This window comes from Oncorhynchus keta, chromosome 36 (assembly GCF_023373465.1).
Source record: "Oncorhynchus keta strain PuntledgeMale-10-30-2019 chromosome 36, Oket_V2, whole genome shotgun sequence".
In the NCBI taxonomy this organism is placed as follows: Eukaryota; Metazoa; Chordata; class Actinopteri; order Salmoniformes; family Salmonidae; genus Oncorhynchus; species Oncorhynchus keta.
This window is the reverse complement of record NC_068456.1, coordinates 17,682,873-17,709,466: the sequence shown is the minus strand read 5'-3', so window position 1 is coordinate 17,709,466 and position 26,594 is coordinate 17,682,873. Positions and strand designations below refer to the sequence as shown.

Here is a 26,594-nt window from a genome sequence, read left to right as displayed (position 1 = left end):
ACTTGGTGGTTAATCCCTCCCACCAACGCATGCGTCGCATTCAACATTGTCAACTGTATTGAAGCGTCATAAACATATTGCTGGAAAGTAACATTAATACATGTAGCCTATGTAGTCTTAAACGCACTACATCAGTATGCTCAATATAGATAAACAATTACAACTGCCTGAAATGGACTGAACAATATACTTAAAATGTTTTGCTCAAGTGATCACTCCACCTTCATGATACAAATATTTCACATACTTTGTAACACATTATTTCATATATTTGGTTTTAGACTGGTTCAAATAATTGCTTTACTTGTCTTGTATATTTTTACCATCATTATGACTAGCATCTGTATCAAAAAACTAACTTAAGTTATGAGGTAAAAACAAATGAGGCTGGAGGTCATTGAATGTTATCAGTTCTAAAAAATCAAGTGTGACCAAGGAGAGAGGAAATGAACCTGCTGGAAATGTCTTCCTCTACCTATCACATCAAGTCCTTACATAATAAAGTGCATTGTCATCCGGCCTCAATCACTTTGATGTATTGAAATTGGATACTCTGCAGGGCCTTGATGTGATTGGGAATGTGCCTCCAAAGTTACAGTTTAGATTATGAGTACACACTGTGGAAGCATTTGGGATTATATATCCCACGTGTTCCTTCCCCAAAGTTTAGGCCTCTATTCAATCACGGCTGTAAAGTTCAACTTCCGGGATGCGGGTTGAATAGAGCCCTTAGTTACTTTAGCACCCCCTGTTGCTACTTTGAGACAGTTTTAAAACATACAGTGCCTTCAGAAAGTATTCATATCCCTTGACTTATTCCACATTTTGTTGTGTTACAGCCTGAATTCAAAATGTATTAAATACCTTTTAACCCATCTACACACAATACCACATAATGACAAAGTGAAAACATGTTTTCAGACATTTTTGCAAATGCAGCCACCACCATACTAGAAAATATGAAGAGTGGTACGCAGTAATATGTTGTGTTGGATTTGCCCCGAACATAATGCTTTGTATTCACAACATAAAGTTCGTTACTTTGGCAAATGTTTTGCAGTTTTACTCTAGTGCCTTATTGTAAACAGGATGCATGTTTTGGAATATTTGTATTCTGTGCAGGCTTCCTTCTTTTCACTCTGTCGTGTAGGTTAGTATTATGGAGTAACTACAATGTTGTTGATGCATCTTTAGTTTTCTCCTATCACAGCCATTAAACTCTGTAACTGTTTTAAAGTCAACATTGAAATCCCTGAGTGGTTTCATCCCTCTCCAGCATCTGAGTTAGGAAGGACACCTGTATCTTTGTAGTGACAAGGTGTATTGATACACCATCCAAAGTTTAACTTCACCATGCTCAAAGGGATATTTTCAATGTCTGCTTTTTTAAAACCCATCTACCAATAGGTGCCCTTATTTGCAAGGCATTGGAAAGTCTCCCTCGTCTTTGTGGTTGAATCTGTGGTTGAAATTTACTGCTCAGCTGACGGACATTGCGTATAATTAAATGTGTGGGGTACAGTGATGAGGTAGTTGTTAAAAAATCATGTTAAACACTATTATTGCACACATAGTGAGTCCATACAATTTATTATGTGACTTTGTACTCCTGGACTTGCCAATTTGTACTCCTGGACTTTGCCATAACAAAGGTATTAAATACTTATTTACTCAAGACAATTCAGCTTTTAATTTTTTTGTTTTGTTGTAAAAATCGCAAAAGACATTCCACTTTTACATTATGGGGTATTGTGTGTAGGCCAGTGACACAATCTCAATTTAATCCAATTTAAATTCTGTCTGTAGCACAACAAAATGTCGAAATAGTCAAAGGGTGTGAATACTTTCTGAAGACACTGTAAACATAACATATTCTGGAGACAAGATTTATTTACCAAGTTAACATTTTGTATTGTTATGTTTGACTTCAATAGACTTGACTTCTGAAAGAGTCAACTCTAAATAAATTGTTCCATTGTGGGGCCACTTCAAATGAAGTACAGAATAATAATTATTGGCACATATATATAGGATACCATGAAATGACCATATTTCACCATCTAAAATTGAAAGCCCCAGAGCTCTACAATAAAACTTACTTTGAAATTGAATTCATTTCTAGTGGACGGTCTATTACTATTGTGCCTTTGACTGATTAAGAAGTCATTTTTTCCTTGGCAGGAAAGGAAGGGGGAGGACAGAGGGTAGAGGGGCTGGCTTTTAGGGGGCAGCCATGCGTGTGAGCCTGTGTTGTGCAACTGAGACAATGGCCGCAGATGGCTGCCCCACTGCAGAAGCAACCATGGCTGTGGCTGTCACGGACGCCTGGGAGAGAGAACACCCTCCCACGGAGTCTATTTCAGCTGCCTGGCAAGGACACACACACACACACACACACACACACACACACACACACACACACACACACACACACACACACACACACACACACACACACACACACACACACACACACACACACACACACACACACACACACAGTTAGAGAAAGGGAGTGAGACAGATGCTCATGTTAAAAGCGTATGAGGACTGGGTTTAGGTACGAATAGTCAAGGCCTTTTAGTATAACACGTTTTGTGTGGTACACTGAGGCTCAGCTTTTCTTTAGAAAAACAATTTCAGCTAGCACTCTAGTAGGCCTTTCCTACAGTCTGTCCCTTGCCAGGACTTGCTCGGTGCAATCCTCTGTTATGAACTATATTCGTTAACTTGCTGAGACGCATGCTCAGGGATAGTCAGCTGTGTAGTGAGGTTAACCAGGTTTAATCCCCTGTCTTTTTCTTATTGGATAGATATACACTTTGTTTTTTACCTAATTAATATGCAAATTCAAAGCACACTGATAGAGCGAAAGGGTGAGGATTTTGTCGAGACTAGAGAATGTTCTGTCCATATTGCAGACTGGGCTAGTGGATAGACTGTCAGCTCTCTACTTTGACACAGACAACATAGAAAACTGACCCAGTGTAGGATGTGACCCCAACTGGAGTAATCTGAAAAGCTTGAGGATTACACCAGTGCCTCGGCTGTCACAGAGGAGGCAAAGTCACACGTGTGTGTGTGTGTGTGTGTCAGTCAAACCAGCAGTCCGTATGGTTACCCTCAGTAGGGAGTGTATCACATGTAATGTTCTGAACAGCAAGCTGTGTGTTCTTAAAGAGGAAGGAAAACTATAGATGATAGGCATGTGGAAATTACTAACATTGTCTTTTTCAGCGTGTACAGACATCATGTGGGTGATTTTTCTAATGCAGGTCACATTTTGAATTGCAATTGTGTCTCCTGACTAATAACAAATGCTATCACATAGTGGACAGAAATAAGTCATACTGAACATATATAAACGCAACATGCAACAATTTCAAAGATTTTACTGAGTTCCAGTTCATACAGTGTAAGGAAATTAGTCAATTGAAATAACTTCATTAGACCCTAATCTGTGGATTTCACATGATTGTGCAGGGGTGCAGCTATGGCTTGGGCTTGGAGGGCATTGATTCTAACATACAGTGACAAGAAAAAGTCTTTGAACCCTTTGGAATTACCTGTTTTTCTGCATAAATTAGTCATCAAATTAGATAGATGTAGTAGATAGATGGGCTGTTTACAGATGGGCTATGTGCAGTGATCTGTGAGCTGCTCTGTGAGCTGCTCTGACAGCTCTGACAGCTGGTGCTTAAAGCTAGTGAGGGAGATATCAGACTCCAGCTTCAGAGATTTTTGCAGTTCGTTCCAGTCATTGAAGGAAAGACGACCAAATGAGGAATTGGCTTTGGGGGTGACCAATGAGATATACCTGCTGGAGCGCGTGCTACGAGTGGGTGCTGCTATGGTGACCAGTGAGCTGAGATAAGACGGGGCTTTACCTAGCAGAGACTTGTAGATAAGCTGTAGCCAGTGGGGTTGGCGACGAGTATGAAGCGAGGGCCAACCAACGAGAGTGCACAGGTCGCAATGGTGGGTAGTGTATGGGGCTTTGGTGACAAAATTGATGATACTGTGATAGACTGCATCCAGTTTGCTGAGTAGAGTGTTGGAGGCTATTTTATAGATGACATCACCGAAGTCAAGGATCGGTAGGATGGTCAGTTTTACGAGGGTATGTTTGGCAGCATGAGTGAAGGATGCTTTGTTGTGATATCGGAAGCCAATTCTAGATTTCATTTTGGACTGGAGATGATTAATGTGAGTCTGGAAGGAGAGTTTACAGTCTAACCAGACACCTAGGTATTTGTAGTTGTCCACGTATTCTAAGTCAGAGCCGTCCAGAGTAGTGATGCAGGTGCGGGCAGTAATCGGTTGAATAGCATGCATTTAGTTTTACTTGCATTTAAGAGCAGTTGGAGGCCACGGAAGGAGAGTTGTATGGCATTGAAGCTCGTCTGGAGGTTATTTAACACAGTGTCCAAAGAGGGGCCAGAAGTATACAGAATGGTGTTGTATGCGTAGAGGAGTATCAGAGAATCACCAGCAGCAAGAGCAACATCATTGATGTATGCAGAGAAGAGAGTCGGACCGAGGCTTGAACCATGTGGCACCCCCCATAGAGACTGCCAGAGGTCCGGACAACAAGCCCTCCGATTTGACACACTGAACTCTATCAGAGAAGTAGGTGGTAAACCAGGCAAGGCAATCATTTGAGAAACCAAGGCTGTCGAGTCTGCCAATAAGAATGTGGGGATTGACAAAGCCTTGGCCAGGTCAATGAATACGGCTGCACAGTAATGTTTCTTATCGATGGCGGTTATGATGTCGTTTAGGACCTTGAGCGTGGCTGAGGTGCACCCATGACCAGCTCTGAAACCAGATTGCATAGCGGAGAAGGTACGGTGGTACGGCGAAATGGTCGGTAATCTGTTTGTTAACTTGGCTTTCGAAGACCTTAGAAAGACAGGGTAGGATAGATATAGGTCTGTAGCAGTTTGGGTCTAGAGTGTCACCCCCTTTGAAGAGGGGGATGACCGCGGCAGCTTTCCAATCTTTGGGAATCTCAGACGATACGAAAGAGAGGTTGAACAGGCTAGTTATAGGGGTTGCTACAATTTTGCCAGATCATTTTAGAAAGAGAGGGTCCAGATTGTCTAGCCCGGCTGATTTGTAGTGGTCCAGATTTTGCAGGTCTTTCAGAACATCAGCTATCTGGATTTGGATAGAGGAGAAATGGTGGGGGCTTTGGCGGGTTGCTGTAGAGGGTGCCGGGCAGTTGACCAGGGTAGGGTTAGCCATGTGGAAAGCATGGCAAGCCATAGAGAAATGCTTATTGAAATTCTCAATTATAGTGGATTTATCGGTGGTGACAATGTTTCCTAGCCTCAGAGCAGTGGACAGCTGGGAGGAGGTGCTCTTATTCTCCATGGATTTACAGTGTCCCAGAACTTTTTTGAGTTAATACTACAGGATACAAATTTCTGTTTGAAAAAGCTAGCCTTAGCTTTCCTAACTGCCTGTGTATATTTGTTCCTAACTTCCCTGAAAAGTTGCATATCACGGGGGCTATTCAATGGTTATGCAGAATGCCACAGGATGTTTTTGTGCTGGTCAAGGGCAGACAGGTCTGGAGTGAACTAAGGACTATATCTATTCCTAGTTCTATTTTTTTTGAACGGGGCATGCTTATTTAAGATGGTGAGGAAGGCACTTTTAAAGAATAGCCAGGCATCATCTACTGACGGGATGAGGTCAATGTTATTCCAGGACACCCTGGCCAGGTCGATTAGAAAGGCCTGCTCGCAGAAGTGTTTTAGGGAGCGTTTGACAGTGATGAGGGGTGGTCGTTTGGTCGAAGACCCATTACGGATGCAGGCAATGAGGCAGTGATCGCTGACATCTTGATTGAAAACAGCAGAGGTGTATTTGGAGGGCGAGTTAGTTAGGATGACATCTATGAGGGTTCCACGTGTTTACGGATTTGGATTTGGATGAACCTGGTAGGTTCATTGATAATTTGTGTGAGATTGAGGGCATCAAGCTTGGATTGTAGGATGGCCGGGGTGTTAAGCATGTCCCAGTTTAAGTCACCTAGTAGCACGAGCTCAGACGATAGATGGGAGGCAATCAATTCACATATGATATCGAGGACACAGCTGGGACCAGAGGGAGGTCTATAGCAAGCGGCAACAGTGAGAGACTTGTTTTTGGAAAGGCACATTTTTAGAAGACTTACCCGCGATGGGGGTAAGTCTGTTTTTCTTCGTGCAGTGACGTCGATAGACCAGTCGTGGAATTAGTAGGGTTCCAAGTAGCTCTAGGTAGCTAGCAGGCCTAGCAGGTTAGCAGAATGGGCCTCCAGCGGGCGTCGCGCCTAAGGGGCCTGTTGGAATCCTCGGGCAGATTATGTCGGTATTCCAGTCGTAGAGGATCGGCGGGGTTCCGTGCCCCGTACCGGCAGTAGAAGGTGTCCGGATATTGTAGCCCAGGAGTGGGCTTCGGTGGTAGCACAGGAGCCTTGTCCGGGCTAGCTTCAGGCTAATTGGTGCTTGCTCTGGAATGGAAACGCTAGCCAGGAGTAATCACCCGGGATTGAGGTTAGCAAGTTGCGAAGATCCAGTTGAAAATGTTCAGAGTTTGCGGTAGGAATCCGAGGATATGGAGAGAAATAGGTCAGTTATGCTCTGGTTTGAGTCACGTTTTTCGAACTGGCGAGAGCTTTCTGAGCTAAAGGTTAGCTGATGACTGCTAGCAATGTTTTGCTAACTGATTGCTGGTAGGTAGTTAGCTGGCTAGCTTCAGTTGAGGGATTCCAGATCCGAAGTAAATAGAAATACTTTAGAAAAAAGCAGATCCACGCCACATTGGGTGAGGCGGGTTGCAGAAGAGTATTTACAAGTTGAGGTTTAGGAAAATATTTGTAAAAGATATGTGAAGAAAAAGATGTAAAAAGATGTATAAGGGACACGACCGGACAAAAGACAAAGACGTCTGACTGCTATGCCATCTAAGACAAATTGTCGATAAATGGAGAAAGTTCAGCACTGTTGCTACTCTCCCTAGGAGTGGCCGTGCTGCAAAGATGACTGCGAGACCAATGCAGAATGCTCAATGAGGTTAAGAAGAATCCTAGAGTGTCAGCTAAAGACTTACAGAAATCTCTGGAACATGCTAACATCTCTGTTGACGAGTCTAAGATACATAAAACACTAAACAAGAATGGTGTTCATGGGAGGACACCATGGAAGAAGCCACTGCTGTCCAAAAAAACACTGCTGCACTTCTCAAGTTCGCAAAAGAGAAACTGGATGTTCCACAGCACAGATTAAACTAAAGTTGAGTTTGGAAGGAACACACAACACTATGTATGGAGAAAAAAAGGCAAGGCACACCAACATCAAAACCTCATCCCAACTGTAAAGTATGGTGGAGGGAGCATCATGGTTTGGAGCTGCTTTGCTGCCTCAGGTCCTGGACAGCTTGCTATCATCGACGGAAAAATGAATTCCCAAGTTTATCAAGACATTTTGCAGGAGAATCTGTCCACCAATTGAAGCTCAGCAGAAGGGTGATGGGTGATGCAACAGGACAACGACCCAAAACACAGAAGTAAATCAACAACAGACTGGCTTCAACAGAAGAAAATACACCTTCTGGAGTGGCCCAGTCAGAGTCCTGACCTCAACCCAATTGAGATGCTGTGGCATGACCTCCAGAGCAGTTCACACCAGACATACCAAGAACATTGCTGAACTGAAACAGTTTTGTAAAGATGAATGGTTGAAAATTCCTCCTGACCATTGTGCAGGTCTGGTCCACAACTACAGAAAGCATTTGGTTGAGTTTATTGCTGCTAAAGGAGGGTCAACCAGTTATTAAATCCAAGGGATCACATATTTTTTCCACCCTACACTGTGAAAGTTTACAGTGTGTTCAATATAGACATGAAAATGTGTAATTGCTCGTGTGTTATTAGTGTAAGCAGACTGTGTTTGTCTATTTTGACTTAGATGAAGATCAGGTCAAATTTTATGACCAATTTATGCAGAAATCCAGGTAAGTCCAAAGGGTTTGCATGCTTTTTCTTGCCACTGTACTGTCTGCCGACTGACTGTTCTCAAAACTGGTACACAAAATGAAATATTGTGTAAGTGCTCTAAGATATTGTAATTTACTTAAAGAGTAAGATATTCCCAACTGACCTTATTGGAACATATTGTCTATATATGACTATGTTATTACATACCGTGGTGATCATCTGATCCGAGATGCTATTTATGTCTGTAGTGAGGCATTATGCAGTGTTGCCTATTGTCTGAACACAATGGTTGTTCTTTGCCCTGAGGTCACAGCAGACGGTCACTCCACCAGGCCAGTGTGTCACCTGTTCCTTAAAGCATACCACCACAGACTCCTCCTCCCGTTCACACTTAGACAAAGCGGGGGTTGTTGTTCAGAAAAGTTTCAAAAGTCTGTCACCTACTTTTTCTGAATTACATTCTGAATGATTTAATCCACCATGTTTGCCTGTCACTTATTGTGTGGTTCACTAGAGGATACAAATATGCGTCTTATATAAATTCCAAATTATACTGGATTACAAACGCTTATTTGACTACTTTAAGAATAATTTAAGCTACTGCTTAATGCAGGGAGATCTCACTCCCAATTATAGTCAATCTGTCACCTCCTGAGATGAGGGTGGTGGTATGATCCTGTCTCACACCCCTTACAGGAACACCTGTCGGATTGTAAATCACCTCTTTGTCTCCACGGCCCCTCTCCTTGGATTACCATGGCAACCTCTATTTAGGCACTACAGCAATAGACCGAATAATATAGAAAGGGCTTCACAAGCAATTATCAATCAGGAAAATGCAGTTTTTTTGGGTGATACCGTTTTCTAGCACACTGCTGTGTCTGCTTTAAAATGAAAGCCTTAAAACCTGCGGTATTGTGTGTGGCTATTGCCAGGGGTATTCTACCTGGAGCCTGTTGATAGGAGGATGCAACATTATAGAATGTTCCGATATAAAAGTGTTATGTAGAACCAATATGATTGACTGATTGACTGACATTTCCATCTGCAATATTCTGACATCGAACATCACGGAATACACCCCTGGTTGGTGTTCCCATTTGGGTTTGAAGATGGTCTCATACAGCCAGATATACACTTGAGGGGACATAACATTAAGAATACGTTCCTTAATATTGAGCTGCACCCCCTTCTGCCCTCAGAACAGCCTCACTTCGTCGGGGCATGGACTCAACAAGGTGTTGAAAGTGTTCCACAGGGATGCTGGCCCATGTTGACTCCAATGCTTTCCACAGTTGTGTCAAGTTCGCTGGATGTCCTTTAGTGGACCATTCTTGATACACACAGGAAACTGTTGAGCATCAAAAACCCAGCAGCATTGCAGTTCTTGACATAAACTGGTGCACCTGGCACCTATCATACCCTGTTCAAAGGCACTTAAAACTTTTATCTTGCCCATTAAACCCTCTGAATGGCACACATACACAATCATGTGTCAATTGTCTCAAGGCTTAAAAATCCTTCTTTAACCCATCTCTTCTCCTTCATCTACACTGATTGAAGTGGATTTAACAAGTGACATCAATAAGGGATCATAGCTTTCACCTGGGCAGTCTTGTCATGGAAAGATGTAATGTTTTCTACACTCAGTGTATGGCAATGTTTATGGCATGATTTAATGACATAAAAATGCAAAAATATATAAACAATGGACCATGGTTTAATAAAACAATCACGTAAACACACTGTTTTTATTATATGTTGTGGAATGTCATTTCCTAAAGAATGTAATGAAATTCTATAAAGCTGCTATACAGAGCAAAAGTTATATTACAAAAGCTCAGTCCATACAAAAGCAATTCAAACAAAGGAACAAGGACAATATAAGCATTAGTAATGCAGGTTACAAACTGGGAATGTGAACACGATATACAGGGTTTATGCATCTAAACTTGTAATACTTCAACAGACCATAAACTGACAAGCATCAAAACATACTAAATAAAGTCAGACCGTTGCAAATTGATCAACCTTCATTTCAGTATTGCATTTAAAAACAGCTTCACAAAACACAGTATTTACAAAGGAAAACCATGTTTCTCCTTTTGGATCGAAGCAAATCATTCACATTGGTTCCCGGGATAAATCCAATCCTCAATTTATACCATCTCTGGATGTTTTACTTTGTCTTTAGGTTTAACTCAGGTCCAGAGAATAGCTTTTTTTTTATAACATATTGCTATTAAGGCCACACACATTTATTTAAATATTTGTGAAAAGTAGACTCACTCTTGTTAAAATACTATAGTGACCTTAGTTTAACACCTGGTGACCTAATCAAGAGATTTTAGCCTCTTGGGGAGACAAAAAGAGGTACAATTCAGCCATAATCAGAGAGGAAGTTGTATATCTCTACTGGAAGCCTCACAACATTGTTTTTTTGCTATAATCTTGCATTTCTTCCAACAATATCAGATTTCTCAACAACAAAAAATATATATGTTAAGAGGGGCATCCGTTAAACATTTTATTACATTTGTATGGCCTAATCAACGTTCAAATGATCTATCAAGATACTGTCTCAACTAATCTTTCACATACACAGCACATACATATAGCATTTCCATAGCCTTATATAGGCCTAGCTATCTCATATCATTACACTTGTAATTTCGCTTTCAGTCATATGATATCCATGTGTACATATCGGTGAATGTGGTAAAACGGATTCAGCAATATTGAGCTCATAGAGATTGTATTAATCATCATACTATCAGTCCATTTAATCACAATAACGAATAAGCAGCAAGCACTAAAATAATATCACTGGCATAAATAAAAGTTGAAAAGTTCCTGCCTGGCTAAAACTGCCTTCTCTGTCTTGCATTGTTAAAAGTATTATGTATAACAAATGGATTATTAACAACACAAATATGTACTGTAGTGTATATCAAAATGTTAACCGAATAATCAGAAACACAACTACAACCCATACTTTATCCTACTCATAAAAATCTACTAAAACAGCATTATTATGTCTAGGTCCAGATACAAACCAACCACACTTCTTATACATTCAATACATTCAGAGACCAGGATACAACACTCACTTGACACTGCCTCATGACATTTACATGTCTTACCTTCAACTATGGGCTACTGTACATTCAAGGATGAGCCGACTGGAAAAAGGACCTGAACACAAATACATAGCAGGCTAAATGTGGTATTTCAGTGAGTTTTTTTATTTTAAAGAATGAGTTTCTGTAGCTATATACTATTATGTGTTTTGATTACACAATGGCGAATTGGCTATTGTACATACTGAGAACAATAAAGCTGATACACTACACGTTCATCACCATTCCTACTATTCATGTGTGGAGTCCTCAGAGGAAGTAATTGAGTAATAAGAAGATTGTAAGAACAGGCTTATTGTCACAGTTGCTCCCTCCCAAAAGCTGGAGATCTATTAAGATCTTAGTGACTCATACATTCCCTCTCTAAGGAACACACCTCATCCTATGATCTCATCTCATACCAAACAAGCTGACCTGGCATTCTTCAGGTTCTCTCCATCTAGGCCTCAGCCTTCTCCTTCTTCTTATTCATTTTTAGGAAGGAGGGGGTGCGAAACTTTTTCTTCTTCTTTGGGGACTTGGTTTGGCTCTCAGGGGTCTTGTCTCCCCCTGATTTCTCTGTTAAGGAGATTTCAACCGTTTCTGTGGTGCTGACGCTGATCTTGGATACCTTGATGTTCAGTTTCTCCTCCAGTTCTTCCATATAGTCTTTCCCATTGGGTATGATCTCTGTTAACAGGAAGAAACCAAGTCAGCGAGGAAGGGTTGGTGAACGAAGCACTTAATACACTTTTTTTTTTTAAAGAATACTCCTTTACAGGAAGTATGACAATTTTGCCTGTAGTGCAACCTTTCCAAAACTCTATGTATTAGAACCAATTCAACGTTAAAGAGAAGGAATGCCCTGATTTAGGAATTAAACATCTCACTGAAACTTTATTTCACACAATGGTCTTGTTCCTTTCTAATGAAATAGCCTATACCTTTGACTGGAGACATGAGTGGAGACAGGGACAGTGAGATGGTGGACTCGTCAAAAGTTGTCATCTCATCTGCATCTGTGACATCATCAGCATCTGCAAGTTCAAAGTTCAAGGGTTATCAATAGGGCCTGGAGTTTTATCCTGACCATGTGACCTGGCCAGGTAAAACATTGGGCCCTAGTCATCACTACTGTAGATAACAGAGGTGGGAATAAAATGATCTTCATCATGACAGAGTTGATATTTGTAATGAGATAGGGGAGAAGCATACCATCCTGAACCAGCTGCCTTTGCTCCAAAACACTCTTATACTCTTCTAGCATTTTCTCTGTCAGCTCACTGAAGGGGTTGGGAGGAAGAGAGCGTGTCTGCTCCTCATCCTCAATGATAAAGGCCTGAGGGGAGAGAGGTCCATACAAATGGGGTTAAACTTTTAACTGCTAGACATACTGCTTAGTGACCAATGAGCTCGACAAATTCAGTTTAACCTAAAATCATTGGTAAGGCCAATACATACCCATGATCTCCAACCCAACTACTTCACTGAACACATATTATAAGGTCTTCTGATCATGACAACTATGAAACTCACTACCATATGGGCCGTTCCACCAATTAGGTGCCCTTTGAGAAGTGTAACTTGCAAATGTTTTTTTTTATTTCACCTAATTTTAACATTCTTTCATAAAGATCACATGTTCAACTTTATAAAAAAACAAGTTTTCCCCCATCTCAACAGGTTAAATAAAAAATGGACTATATTAAGTGCTATACACAGTGCTAAATAATGTAACAGGGTTGACAATTCAATCTTGAATCAGCCATAAAATCTCTTGTGACAAATCAAATGTTATTTGTCACGTACACATGTTTAGCAGATGTTTTTGCAGGTGTAGTGAAATGCTTGTGTTTCTAGCTCCAACAGTGCAGTAACATTCTGTCATAAAGAGCACATTTTCAAAAAAACTAGTTGGAATGGAAGCGTGTTGTGTGCAACAGGGATGGGCAATTGAATACAAGCTTCGCAACAAAACAAAAACTTCTAGCCTATGGATAACAGGGTTGACGTGTTGTGCTCGACACACTCAGTTTTCCACCACAAAACATGGCCAAAAATAGTAGAAGCAGCTCATCTACTTTTACACTATGATATGACTATTAGATGTTCTTTGTTCCTTTTGAAAATGTTTTTTTAAAAAGGAATAGTTTCACCATTATAAAATGAGAATTGAGTTCAGGTAACTGGGTTGACTTTATAAGAAGGGACAGATGTAAATGAATCACATTAAATAAATAATAATCTTCAGAAATGACTGTCAAAGCAACAAAATAACTTGGGCTTTAGAATAATAGTAAAAACTTGGCGAAATGATGGGGTTAAAATCTTCCTAGAGGTGACACAGGGTTGACGGACATGTCAAAATGGACATGTTAAAATGCTTAATTTTGGCACTTTAGCAAGTCCCTTAGTCATAATATACATCTGATTTATTGAATTCTCCATGTGGTCTATATTAGAGGGCACTTCATTTAATATAACAGGCTTTTTATTAATTTTATTGGTGCCCAATTTCTACTTAAAATATCAAAGGGACGCAAAAGACAAACATTTTGTGGAACGACATATCATGTTAGGGTTGTGTGGTGTGAAGTTGATTCAAGTACTTACAGGTCCTGGTATGGTGTCCACAACGATGCCAGCTAGAAGATGGGACTTTGGTCCTGAAGTCATGTGATCACCAGTGTGCTGTTGCCTTATCTAAAAATAATAATAATAATAATAATAACAAATTTAAAATAATTGTAAGTTCTGTTTTCAAGACATTGGCATAACACTCTGGGTAATTAGAACTATCTACTACACCCAAATGTGTTCCTAGACTAACGGGTGTCTATTATTCTGTCTATTTTTGTTCTGAAATGACTCAGTGACACCACATTTGGACTCCATCAAAATGAACAGAAAGGCTTTATGACTGATTGATCCTCTGGTCCACCCAGCTGTCATGCCAGAGGGAGACAGGTTGCACCCTATAGGTCACTGCAATCAATACAAATTTGCTTGGGAAGAGAGTTCAGTAGTATGGTCAAGCTGTTGAACTCAACATTTAACCCAGCCCAATATGTCCGAACTTTCAATCAGGAACATGATTAGAAAACACAATGTTCTAGCTCACCAGGTTCCTCTTCTCCAGAACATCAGTGGGGTTTGTGTTAAGGGGAACAAACTGGTTGGGGTCCTCAATCTTTATGGGGGTGCCAGTGCCATTGCTGGTCTCTTCAGACTTCATCCACTAAAAGGAAAGATATTGGTTTAATAAAAATACATTTCAGACTGGAGCTCATTAACACATTTGATGCATTGGGTAAGCTAAGAAGATTTTATGTAGAAAATGTTGGTGTTTCATACATACAGTTACAAGATTCCACAAGAGGGCAGGCTAATCCACACATTTAAAACTGCTCTGGCAACCTACAGAAAAGCCTCACATTTGAGCAAATATTTTAGCTCTGCCATAGGAACACAGACTGTCAGGTTGAAGCAATATAGATATTACTGCATGTCTACCGGTACACAAGGTAGATTGAAGAACAATGGTTTATAGCAGCTCACCATGGTCTTGGTCCTGGGGCTGCACTCTCCACTGGGTGAACTTTCAGGCACATTGACCTTCAGGTAGCTGTTGGGAGAGTTGAGCCAGCGGGTCCTCTCCCTCTTCTGTTTCTGAACCAGGACGTTAAACGGGTTTCTCTGACCCAGATCACTGTCCACCAATGGGACAGTGTAGACCGTGGCAGGAATCTCCACGTCGTTTTTGGTCCGAATCTTCTCCCTCACTATGGGGTGGTGGTATGCGTAGCCTGTCCGGTAACCCTAGCAAACACAGAGACATTGTTTCAGTCCACCTGTCAAAATGGACTCCATGGAAACCTCCGCCGGTTATCCATCAACCACAAAGCCTTTATACATGAATATTAATTAGGAAATGTGATTTCCAAGGAAAAGGTTTCCGCGACATAATTACGCTCAGTACCACAAGGTACTGTTAAGTGATTTGCACCTTGGCAGCATATAAAATCAATCTCCCAAAGACACGTTTTCGGACATTGGTCCTGCAGTTTCCCATCACAAAGTTTGTCAGATCATTTCCATCTTTAACCATGTGAAACATTACACTCCATAAAAATGACTAAAGCCAGTGGTTTAAGCAGTTCGTAGAACACCCAATGTTCAGCCTCTCCAGTGAAGACCTTCTTTACATTGTTGGAACACTTTGTACAGTACATATAAACAACGCTTTCAGAAGTGCCTGATTTCAAAGGGAATAGATAAAGTCTGGCCACACAGGGGAAATGTTGTGTGGAACACATCAAAGAAAAGGGGGGTGGGGGACCACAAACCCCAAACTCAACCATGTTGAGCGGAACCCAGGGAGTGTGTTGAGTATTCCAGTCAATCGACTCTGAAGGATTGTGTGGTCTGTGCTCTTTACTCCACACAGCATGGCCTGCCATCTGGAATCCATGATGGGGGAGGCGGGCTATGATGACACAGGGCTGTACAAGCTAACACAGCTGTAGCCTACCCAGGAAGTGGCATGTCATTAGTAGTTTCAATAGAGGATTTCTCAGAGTAGGGTGTGCTGTGCCCAGAGATTGTGTCTGTCCCTTATCATTAGTAATGATGTTGAGATAGTAGTGTTTAAAGGGGAGAAGCCCTCTCTCAGTTATCTACAGGGGATGCTAGACCCAGCATTAGCAAACAGTCTGCGAGCCGCAGGCTAAGATTGGACGTTCATCTTTGATAAACCCCCAACGGTGTGGCACTCTTTAATAGGTTATATTGGACAATAATCGTGCATTAGTTCAAGGAGCTACAGCTGGCATTCATGATCTCCCATGTTTGATTCATGGGAGATCTGGTTGGGATTATGATGTCAATGTATTCCCACACATCCTCAGGATGGAAATGCTAAGCATTGTGGGAAAAGTCAGATAAAATAGTGAGGTCACTTACCAGGTTGTCCAGCATCCTCATGAGTGACTCGAACTCTGCCTCGCCCACTTTCCACTTGACCTCGCTGTCCACGGTGACCCCAGCAGCAGCCACTCCGTGGGTCAGGGGCTTGAGCCTCTCCCTGTCCAGGAGCACCAGGTCCTCCACTCCTGCAGAGCACCGCAGAGCACTGACCTGAAAGACCACATCAAAAACACATATCATAGTTAAGACCGGGAGTTTGTCTTGACCATGTGAGAAGACCAGGTCTGGTGAATAATGAGTAAAGTCTAAAACTACAGACATAGGATCTTAATTTGAACCAGTTTGCTACAGCAAGAAAAATTATCCTGCAGCAACAGGAAATGTGAATTATTATGTGGATAATAATTAATGGACATCTTTGTAGGAGTTGATAAAAAAAAAATTGTACGGGAAAAATCAATTCAAATTTCAAGGTGCAAATTACAAACTTCAGAAGCCCTTTTAAGCCTCAAATACACTACACGTTTTACAATTCCTGCATTGCAAGAAAGTTCTCCTGCAAAAGGGTAATCAAATTAAGATCCGACATCTGTAGCTATTATAGTGAAAATATTAGGTAAAAACGTGTGTCAGAAGGCGACAGTAGAGTCTAGTAAAGCACAGGAATCCGAGACTGACCACATGTGGAATGACCTGCTCAATGGAAACACTATCCCAGAAACATATGATGATAAGAGAACACTATCGGTCTGCTCCACATAGAGCTATGAGCTACAATGAGACTCAACCAGGTCCTAGAACACTAAACTCCACCTGTTGCTCTTTGAGAACAGTGGTTTCAAAGACACATAGAGTCCTTGATTTAGCTTTGTTTTAACAGATGTCTGACTTATCACAAATGTCTTTCACGCAGAGAATGTAACACCATTCAATTGGAAAACGACCAACACCAAGTTTGATTCCTTTCCAAAACCAGGGACCATTTTTCTTTACATGAGGGAAACCATTCTACAAGTATAACCCAGTGATTTATATATACACTAGGGATGCACAATAGATCAGTAAGCATATCGGAATCGGCCGACATCAGCTAAAAATTCCAACACCGGCATCGGCCTGATGTCTAGTTTAACAGCGATGTGCAAAACCGATGTCAAAGCGGACGTGCAAACCTATATAAACGTAGGTAGATGACGTAATGATGCCACGAAAAATACAGCGCTACACAGCATTCCTAACCTCGCCCACAATGTCTGCTGTGTGGATCTATTTTGAAGTTCAGCGACTACTTAGAACAAAAGCAGAAAAAAACTAAGCGCACACTTCCAACAACTGAACAAGTTCAAGTCGAGCAGTCATTTGAAAGAGTAAGAAAATGTCAGCGAGACAACTCAAAGGCGAAATCCATTAACGGCCAGATAATGGAATTCATTGCCCTTGACAATCAATCTTTCTCTGTTGCGGATGATGTTGGCTTTCGCTGACTGGTCGAGCACCTCGAGCCCCGGTACACACTACCAAGTAGGCGCTATTTTTCAGATGTAGCCCTAATGGAGTTACACAGTATTGTTGAAACACACATCCATGAGCGTCACTGCTATTAGCTTCACGACTGACATTTGAACCAGCGATGTCAGCCCCATGAGCATGCTGAGTCTGACAGCACAGTGGGTCGACAAGGATTTCGTACTGAGGAAAGCCGCTCATGGTTCTCATACCACTTCTGCCATTTCAATGGCATTTGGGAGCATGTTTGAAACTTGGAAACATGAACACACTCCTCGCTCCATTCGAACAACTGACTGGAGAAATAAGCTCATCAACTGCGTCTGCAGCAGACGTAATGTAATACCCTCTGTCATGGCATTGAAATGCCTGCTCAACAAAACTTCCAACACATCGTGGGGTTAAACTTGCAAAAGTATTCTACTAGAGGCTGGGAACAAGCGATTCCGTGGTATTCTCTCTGAGCCTCTTTACCGTGTCACCACTATGCTCGATGCTAGGTACAAGGACCGCTACTTCGATGCAGACAAGAAACAGGGTTTACGTGTTTGTATGCTACAAACACAGCTGGACAAGATGGAAACGGACACGGTGACAGTGCGCACAGAGGAAGAGAGGCCATGGACAAACAGAGCTGAAACTTCTCTGCTTGACATGTATGATGAAATACTGGTTGAGAATGAAACGACTAAACAAATGAACAACGAAACAGCCCAGCAAGTAAGTGAAAGAAATAGGTTTTGATGATGTTTTACTGGTAATGGGGACATACGAAAATGCCAACAAAATAACTTTTTGGTCAGTGTGTGTTTCATCTATTCAACTTAACTAGAAGGCTTAAAATATTTCATATCGGTTATCGGTATCTGGATTTTTGGCAAGGAAAATATTGGATATTGGTACATACCTAATATACACTATATATACACAGTATGTGGACACCCCTTTAAATTAGTGGATTCAGATATTTCAGCCACAGCCGTTGCGGACAGGTGTATAAAAATCGAGCCCACAGCCACGCAATCTCCATAGACAAACATTGGCAGTAGAATGGCCTTACTGAAGAGCTCAGTGACTTTCAACATTGCACCATCATAGGATGCCACCTTTTCAAGTCAGTTAGTCAAACTTCTGCCCTGGTCAACTGTATGTCCTGTTATTGTGAAGTGGAAATGTCTAGGAGCAACAACAGCTCAGCCGCAAAGTGGTAGGCCACACAAGCTCACAGAATGGGACCACTGAGTACTGAAGCACGCAGCACATAAAAATTGTCCATCCTAGGTTGCAACACTCACTACCAAAACACTCAATTCGAAACGGCATCTGGAAGCAACGTAAGCACAATAACTGCTCGTCGGGAGCTTCATGAAATAGGTTTCCATGGCTGAGCAGCCACACACAAGCCTAAGATCACCATGCGCAATGCCAAGCGTCGCCTCGAGTGGTGTAAAGCTCGCCGCCATTGGACTCTGGAGCCGTGGAAATGCGTTCTCTGGAGTGATGAGTCACGCTTCACCATCTGGCAGTCCGACAGACACATTTGGGTTTGGCGGATGCCAGGAGAACACTGCCTGCACGAATGCATAGTGCCAACAGTAAAGTTTGGAGGAGGAGGAATAATGGTCTTGGGCTGTTTTTCAAGGTTCAGGCTAGGCCCCATAGTTCCAGTGAAGGGAAATATTAATGCTAGAGCATACAATGACATTCTAGATGATTCTGTGCTTCCAACTTCATGGAAACAGTTTGGGAAAGGCCCTTTCCTGTTTCAGCATGACAATGCCCCAAAGTGAGGTCCATACATAAATGGTTTGTCGAGATCTGTGTGGAAGAACTTGACTGGCCTGCAGAGCCCTGACCTCAACCCCATCGAACACCTTCGGGATGAATTGGAAGGCCGACTGCGAGCCAGGCCTAATCACGCAATATCAGTGCCTGACCTCACTAATGCTCTTGTGGCTGAGTGGAAGCAAGTCCCCGCAGCAATGTTCCAACATCTAGTGGAAAGCCTTCCCAGAAGAGTAGAGGCTGTTATAACAGCAATGGGGGGACCAACTCCATACCAATGCCAATGATTTTGGAATGAGATGTTCGACAAGCAATGTGTCCACATACTTTTGGTCATGTAGTGTAAAAGTAGTTATTAATTTAATACATATTGATGTGTTTAGACCACACAGGTTAAGTGAAGCAAAATAACACATATATTCTGTATATTGGATCGCAACACACCCTCATCGAATTTACATGATAAGAACACAGAAATAGCAGTGAACTAACTATTTCATGACCTATACAATGATGTGGTAGAACAAGTGTGGCTGATGAATTAAAGCGTTACCTGGACTTCACAAGCCTGCTGTGAGTGGTAAATGTAGTGGAAAGCCTCCTCTATGGTTTCCCCCAGAGCAACCAGGCCATGGTTCCTCAGAACAAGCACCTGCAAAAAGATGAAGCGCGGTATAACAACAAGTTCAAAAGGTGAAATGAATAAGTGAATACAAATACATTTAAAAATAATTGAAGTGAACACATTACATTTAGAATGCTCTTATACCTGTGTAAAAACACCAATTACTACAGTAACAAAACAGATTAAATGGCAGGCATATCTAATCACCATGGTGATTGAATTCTGTGTGTTCTGTTTCTATGTATGGCACACACTACAATACCTGTTGGTGTTAAGGAAACCAATAGTTACCTTGGCAGTGGGCCCTAGGGCTTTCTGGAACTCCACCTTCTCGTCTTGATCATCCAAAAAGCCTTGGTAACTGAAGTATGCAACATCGCCCAGAACCAGAGCCTCTTGGGAAATTGGCAAGATGCCACATTTCATTGAGGACACCTGTGAATTCAGGATAAAAGCAACCGTGACAATGCTATGTCAACATCAACTACCTAAAGGCACCTTTTATTTTATTTCCAGCTGGTAAAATATCAGACATATTTCATGAACCATAAGAGACGACCTCAAAAGGCAACAGTACTAGTACATTAGGTGTATTTACAGTACAAACAATAACGAAACCAAGAGGCTTCTCTTAATTATAAACTGAGTGGTTCGAGCCCTGAATACTGATTGGCAGACAGCCGTGGAAAATCAGACCGTATAACACGGGTATGACAAAACATTTATTTTTACTGCTCTAATTACGTTGGCAACCAGTTTATAATAGTAATAAGGCACCTTGGGGGTTGTGATATATGGCCAATATATCACGGCTAAAGGCTGTTGCGGCGTGCATAAGAACAGCCCTTAGCCCTGGTATACTGGCCATATACCACACCCCCTCGGGCCTTATTGGTTAACTCAGTCATTGAGTATCATGGCCAGGTGACATGGCCACTCACTGAGTTTTAGTTGAGTGTACTCACTGCAGCGGTGGCAGAGGTGTGGATGTGTATGATACACCTGATGTCAGGGCGCATGGAATAGATAGCAGAGTGAGGGCTGAAGCCAAAGTGGTCCACCTCCAGGTAGGTGGATCCCTGGTCGACAACATCACCAATCATGTTCACTTTCACCTGGAAACAGACCAGGACACAATATCAGTAGGGCTACCATGGCAACCAGATACTGAGTCGGATACAAAGCCGCACAACTGTATTGGGAATTATTCCAACTCACTGTAGGCCGTCATTGTATATAAGATTGTTCTTAACTGACTTGCCTAGTTCAATAAAAACATTTTAGACTGTGCTACCATATTGTTGCACTATTAAAATATTATTCCACTCTGGTTTTTTCTTATTGGAATTAAACTATATTCCGTTGTTATTAGGATGACACTGTAAGAGGATTACAAGTAATCTAGTTATCATTCTATTGGGACTTAGCGCTCCATCAATACTGTAACTATTGGCAACTTCATGCTGAAAAACATCCATTCAACAAAACTGTAATTTCTCCTTGACCCCTTGGTGAAGTAGAGTGAGGCGTGTCTCAGCATACCCAGAGGCTGTCTGGGTGGCTGGTTATTGATTATGTGACCATGTCGATAGTCTGAACATATATTCTGCATGATTCACATCTCAATGGGGTTTTCTGGATACTGTTGATAACGATAGTGTTGTTCACCCACTGGAGAAAAGTACAAGCTGTTATTTTCCATGGTAGTTCTAAGAAATCTGGAATATGAAAATGCATGCACTATTATACCTACCAGACTGCCAGCCGTCACTTCAGTGAAAGAGAGCCCTTGTGGGATGATAAGAACATGGTCTTGTTCTTTGCTAACCCGGACCTGTACAAGGAAAAGGTCAAAAAGCTAAACGTTAAAAGGCATTTCCAAGAACAACATCGCACCGGATACATACAGTAAACTGGATGTAGGCTATTCTCAAGATAAAAATGGCTAGACTATTTTTTATTTGTACTTCAACAATGCTTGAAAATTGCTAAAATAAAGTGTGTATTGGGTGACTGAGGACTGTATGTGTCGTTTTGACATTCCTACAGTAATCACAATTGCTACTGTGCTTATAATGCTACATTAAGTTTGTGTTACATGTAAGTAGAAAGGTCTAATAAGGGTTTTAATGAGGGTAATACTCACAGTAATGTATGAGCTGGTGAAATGGGCCCAGCTGAAGAGGTCCACCAGTCTGTAGACACTGGCTAGCTTACAGCGACACTGTTTCTCCCCTTTAGTAAAGGATGCAGACTCTACCCCATAGAGGTCATTGACCGGGGTGACCATCCCTAGGTCTGGAGAAAACACATGCATTCATAGTGAGGGAGGGACTGTTGACAGTTCTGCCTCCATTACCTCAAAGCCATAGGAGACGACAGTTCATTTTATATTTCCTAACAGTCACAGTAAACATTCCTAGTGTTTTTAAAATGGAACTTTTTAGCCCTAGGGTTCATAGTGACCTCCATTGAAAGACGGAGGGCAACATCAGTTACGCTCCAGACAGCTGTAATTCATTATAAAGTCGGGAACATTTGGTTCACTTAGAAACATTCGGAATGTGGTTAACGTGTAATTGAGCAGAATTTTGCTCAATGTCTCTCAATGTCACACGTTTTTGTGAATTCCATGCCCCAAAACATTGACAATGCAGAGAGAATCAGGATGCGTCACTGAAAGACTATGCAGAATGCGCAGACCCACACTCACACAGCTACTTACTGAGAGGAGATGTGAAGGAGCCTGGCCCTCCCATAGAACTGGCCATGATCAGATCAGCTATCTGCCTCAGAGCCAGCAGCCCTGTTGGATTATTGCCCTTCGTCATCTGATCCTGGATCAGTCCTTCCAGTTCATCCTTAAACACCTGGAAACCAAACAATGACACACCTTGGAATCCAGAACTCAGTGAAAATAGTACCACTGACCGATGATAAATGCTTACAACTCCAGGATAGTGGTCACAGGTCACAAAGAAAATGAGGAAAGGATTTTAGCTGGGTCATTCTTACTCTGCAGTGCCTTTTCTGTCCCTAGGAAATATGATTTCTTATTTAGTGTAAAATGTGGATTTAAATATAAAGGTCAGGTGCCCTTTACCTTAAAAACACCAAAATATGGATCCTGAAAGGAAAAGTTATGCATTTTAAACACTTTTTGTCCATGGATGAGTTTTTGCTGTCCACAGGTGTTATTCATCAACTTCCACAAGAAATATAAGGCATTAAATAAATCACATCTTTCTTCATTATTTTATAGTCCTAGTTAAAGTCTCTTTCATCAATAACTTATTTTTTTTTCACGATTATTGTATTATAATTATAATAATTTTATTTCAGATTTTCTATGTCCCTGATACCACTTTCCACCCTGTTCGTTTGTTGTACTTCTCTGTTTAAGAAAACAACCTCTTACTACAATGACCCCACATTCAGGAAGTGTTATAATTTATTTGGTAGGAAACTATGGTGCAAAGCTAAATAAACATAAACACTCACGTTTTATCTATTTGTCCATGTTTCATGTTGTTAGTCTGTATGTCCCACTCATACATTTCCACCCTGTTAGGCTAAATTTTATATAGAAATATATTATTCAACTGCTGGTATGGTCTGTGTATTTACGCAATACTTTTCACCTTGACCCTGTTCCAATTCCATGTCTATTCAGTCGTTCGCATTAGGACAGGGTGCACAGTGTACTCTCAGGCCTAACGAGGCCCTCCTTATTACAAGTTTACACAAATCACATTAGAGGTTTCTAAACCCCTCTTTATGTCCATGTGAATAGAGGTGACTGGGAGGTAGCCCTCCCATTAAGTCAGCCTATTCATTTATGCTCACAGTATTGTTGTGAATCTTGGGTATCCTTTCCAAAAAAAGACGATTATTCTGCAAGCCTCTTTGGTGCAACGCCAGCATTCCACACCATCTCAGAGCGGTTCCCATGGTGATGAGCTAAGTTCCACTTGTTGGGGTCTGTTATGCAATCACAGATGAGCGTGGGCTCATCTCATTTTTTTTTTTTACAGGCATGTGTTTGTTGCACCTCCTAGCAGCCTCTCTAACCACATTTTACTGCTTGATTATCTGCCCCTCTGATTCACAATGGCATATATGATGCATTTATCATCAGTGCATGTAGGCAACATTTTCTGCTTATACTCAAGGGTTTGAGTCAAATAGGAATACATACAGTGGATGCCAATACTTCTTCTGTTCATGCCTATATATTGTTCTCTCCATTTGATTTAATTAAAGGCCCAGTGCAGTCAACAACATGATTGTCTTGTGTTATACATATATATTTCCCCACTGTGATGTTGAAATAATATTGTAAAAAGGATGATAATGCCCTTTTAGTGTAAGAGCTGTTTGAAAAAAAAAAAAAAAAAAAAAAAACTGAAATTTCAGCATGTTTTGTTGGGATGGCAATCTGGCCAGCCTGGTGACACCACCAGGTGGTAAATTAGTAGACCAATAAGAAAAAGTTCCAAACATAGATTGAATAGATGGGTGTCCCCATTCAAGTCATTGATGGCATTATGGGTGGACTTTGCGAGTGTACCCATACGAGCAAAGCAGGAAGTAAAAGCAGGAACTGTACCCATAAATCTGTGCTGTGATTTGTTGAATCAACTCAACTGACATTACAAAAAAATACATTCCATTACATGAGGCACATCAGTTAGAATGAACAATCTACATTACCACGGAAATTATTGCATAATACCAGGCAGCCATTATCACATGATACTAAGTAATTCCCCATCGACCACACCCACAAATTGGGGGAACCCCCCCCCAAAAAAAATCATATTGACCCCCATTGTAAGAGACAACTTTGTCGTAGATTTTTTGTTATACAGAAAGAACAAAACATGTCGAAGAGTTGCTGTGTTGTTCAATGTACATGTAACCAGCTAAAAAATCCAGACCTAAAGGTTCACAATGCTCTCACGTAGGGAAATGGAGCCTGTGAGAAGAGCCCTGTGACCTCAGGGCTATTCAGCGTGGAAGAGTGGGAAATGTGGGGACCCGTTGTCCAAGTAGGCTACACGTAACTATATGTGTGGAAAGCATTTCCCCACAGGTAAGACATTTAACTTGTTTAGTATAGACCGTTTGTAACTCCACTCACTAGTAGATGTATAGTCCGTTTGTGTTGTTGGTCTTGGCTGGCTGGCTAGCTAGCACTCACGTGGCTGCTAGCAACATCAAAGTTGTACTTTTCTTAAAATCTAGGTTTGTAATTGACTAAAACAAGCAGACAATAAAATGTAAACTTTTTTTTTTGCTGTGCGCCAATGGGGTAACCTAGGTAACCACAGGTTGTTTCCTCACAAATTGCCTGGGCTAGAGGTTCTAATCCCATTATGTTTTCCAAACCTCTGTCAATAACAGCTAGTTTTCATTCTTCCCCTCCCCACTCAGACCACTCCCTGACAGTCCTAGCAAAATTATTGCTTGAGAAAATCGCTCTTTGCTAAGAAGCTATTTTTTGATCATTTCTGACCATTTTAATTGAAAACAATCACGGTAAGATACTTAACTGTTACCCAGATTTTTTTTTTGAAATGTAAATAAAAATGGCCTCATTGGACCTTTAATAATGCTAAACTGTGAATTTGGTTAGGCAATGTATATTAAAGCTGACATTTATTTTTGGACTGGTTAATATTTAATATTGTTTCCTCTGACAGTAGCACATTTCACTTCATTGGAACAAATATTAACTAACACTGTACAAACATGGTGTCAGTTGATTCAATGTTTTGCCACCATTGCTGGTCTGACCAATCGGAATCCACGCTTCAAGATTGTTTTGATCATGCGGATTGGGACATGTTCCGGGTAGCCTCAGAGAATAATATTGACGTATACGCTGAGTCGGTGAGTGAATTCACACGGAAATGCATAGATGTTGTACCTACTGTGACTATTAAAACCTACCCTGACCAGAAACTGTGGAGGGATGGAGGCAATCACGCAAAACTGAAAGCACGAACCACCACATTTAACCATAGAAAGGTGACTGGGAATATGGCAGAATACAAACAGTGTAGTTATTCCCTCTGCAAGGCAATCAAACAAGCAAAATGTCAGTATAGGAGTAGAGGTCGACCGATTAATCGGCATTAATTAGAGCCAATTTCAAGTTTTCATAACAAATCTGCCTTTTTGGATGCCGATTAGATCGCAATCCATGGGGAAACTGCATGGCACGCTGACCACCTGTTACACACACGAGTGCAGCGTCAAAAGGACCGTGTGGCTGCAATAAGCCAAGGTAAGTTGCTGTCTAGCATTAAACTCATCTTATAAAAAAACAATCAATCTTCACATTATCACTAGTTAACCTAGTAATATCCTCAACCATGTGTAGTTAACTAGCCTGTCCTGCATTTCATATAAGCAATGCCTGTTAATTTATCATTGAATCACAGCCTACTTTAACTTTGCCAAACAGGTGACAATTTAACAAAATCGCATTCGTTGCACAAATGTACCTAACCATAAACATGAATGTTTTGTACGTAGCCTTTCTTAAAATTAATACACAGAAGTCTATTTTGTTTTTTAAAACCTGCATATTTAGTGAAAATAAATGCATGTTCGCAGGCAATATTAACTAGGGAAATTG

General features: G+C 41.2%; 1 protein-coding gene across 4 annotated transcripts in view; it reads right to left on the bottom strand.

Moving 5' to 3' along the window:
- Positions 1-9,724: 9,724 nt before the first annotated feature.
- The window catches only part of LOC118369731 (gamma-adducin), a 42,385-nt gene continuing 25,515 nt past the window's right edge, over positions 9,725-26,594 (bottom strand). For all 4 annotated transcript variants that reach the window (XM_035754383.2, XM_035754381.2, XM_035754380.2 and 1 more), the window contains exons 3-15: positions 22,674-22,818; positions 22,095-22,246; positions 21,702-21,782; positions 20,914-21,063; positions 20,240-20,383; positions 19,877-19,975; positions 16,069-16,242; positions 14,665-14,925; positions 14,228-14,344; positions 13,720-13,809; positions 12,322-12,445; positions 12,051-12,143; positions 9,725-11,796 (exon numbers count right to left, since the gene is read on the bottom strand). In XM_035754383.2, the coding sequence (XP_035610276.1) occupies positions 11,567-11,796; positions 12,051-12,143; positions 12,322-12,445; positions 13,720-13,809; positions 14,228-14,344; positions 14,665-14,925; positions 16,069-16,242; positions 19,877-19,975; positions 20,240-20,383; positions 20,914-21,063; positions 21,702-21,782; positions 22,095-22,246; positions 22,674-22,818 (1,860 nt within the window). In that variant the 3' untranslated portion in view covers positions 9,725-11,566. The remainder of the gene's footprint in view (positions 11,797-12,050; positions 12,144-12,321; positions 12,446-13,719; positions 13,810-14,227; positions 14,345-14,664; positions 14,926-16,068; positions 16,243-19,876; positions 19,976-20,239; positions 20,384-20,913; positions 21,064-21,701; positions 21,783-22,094; positions 22,247-22,673; positions 22,819-26,594) is intronic.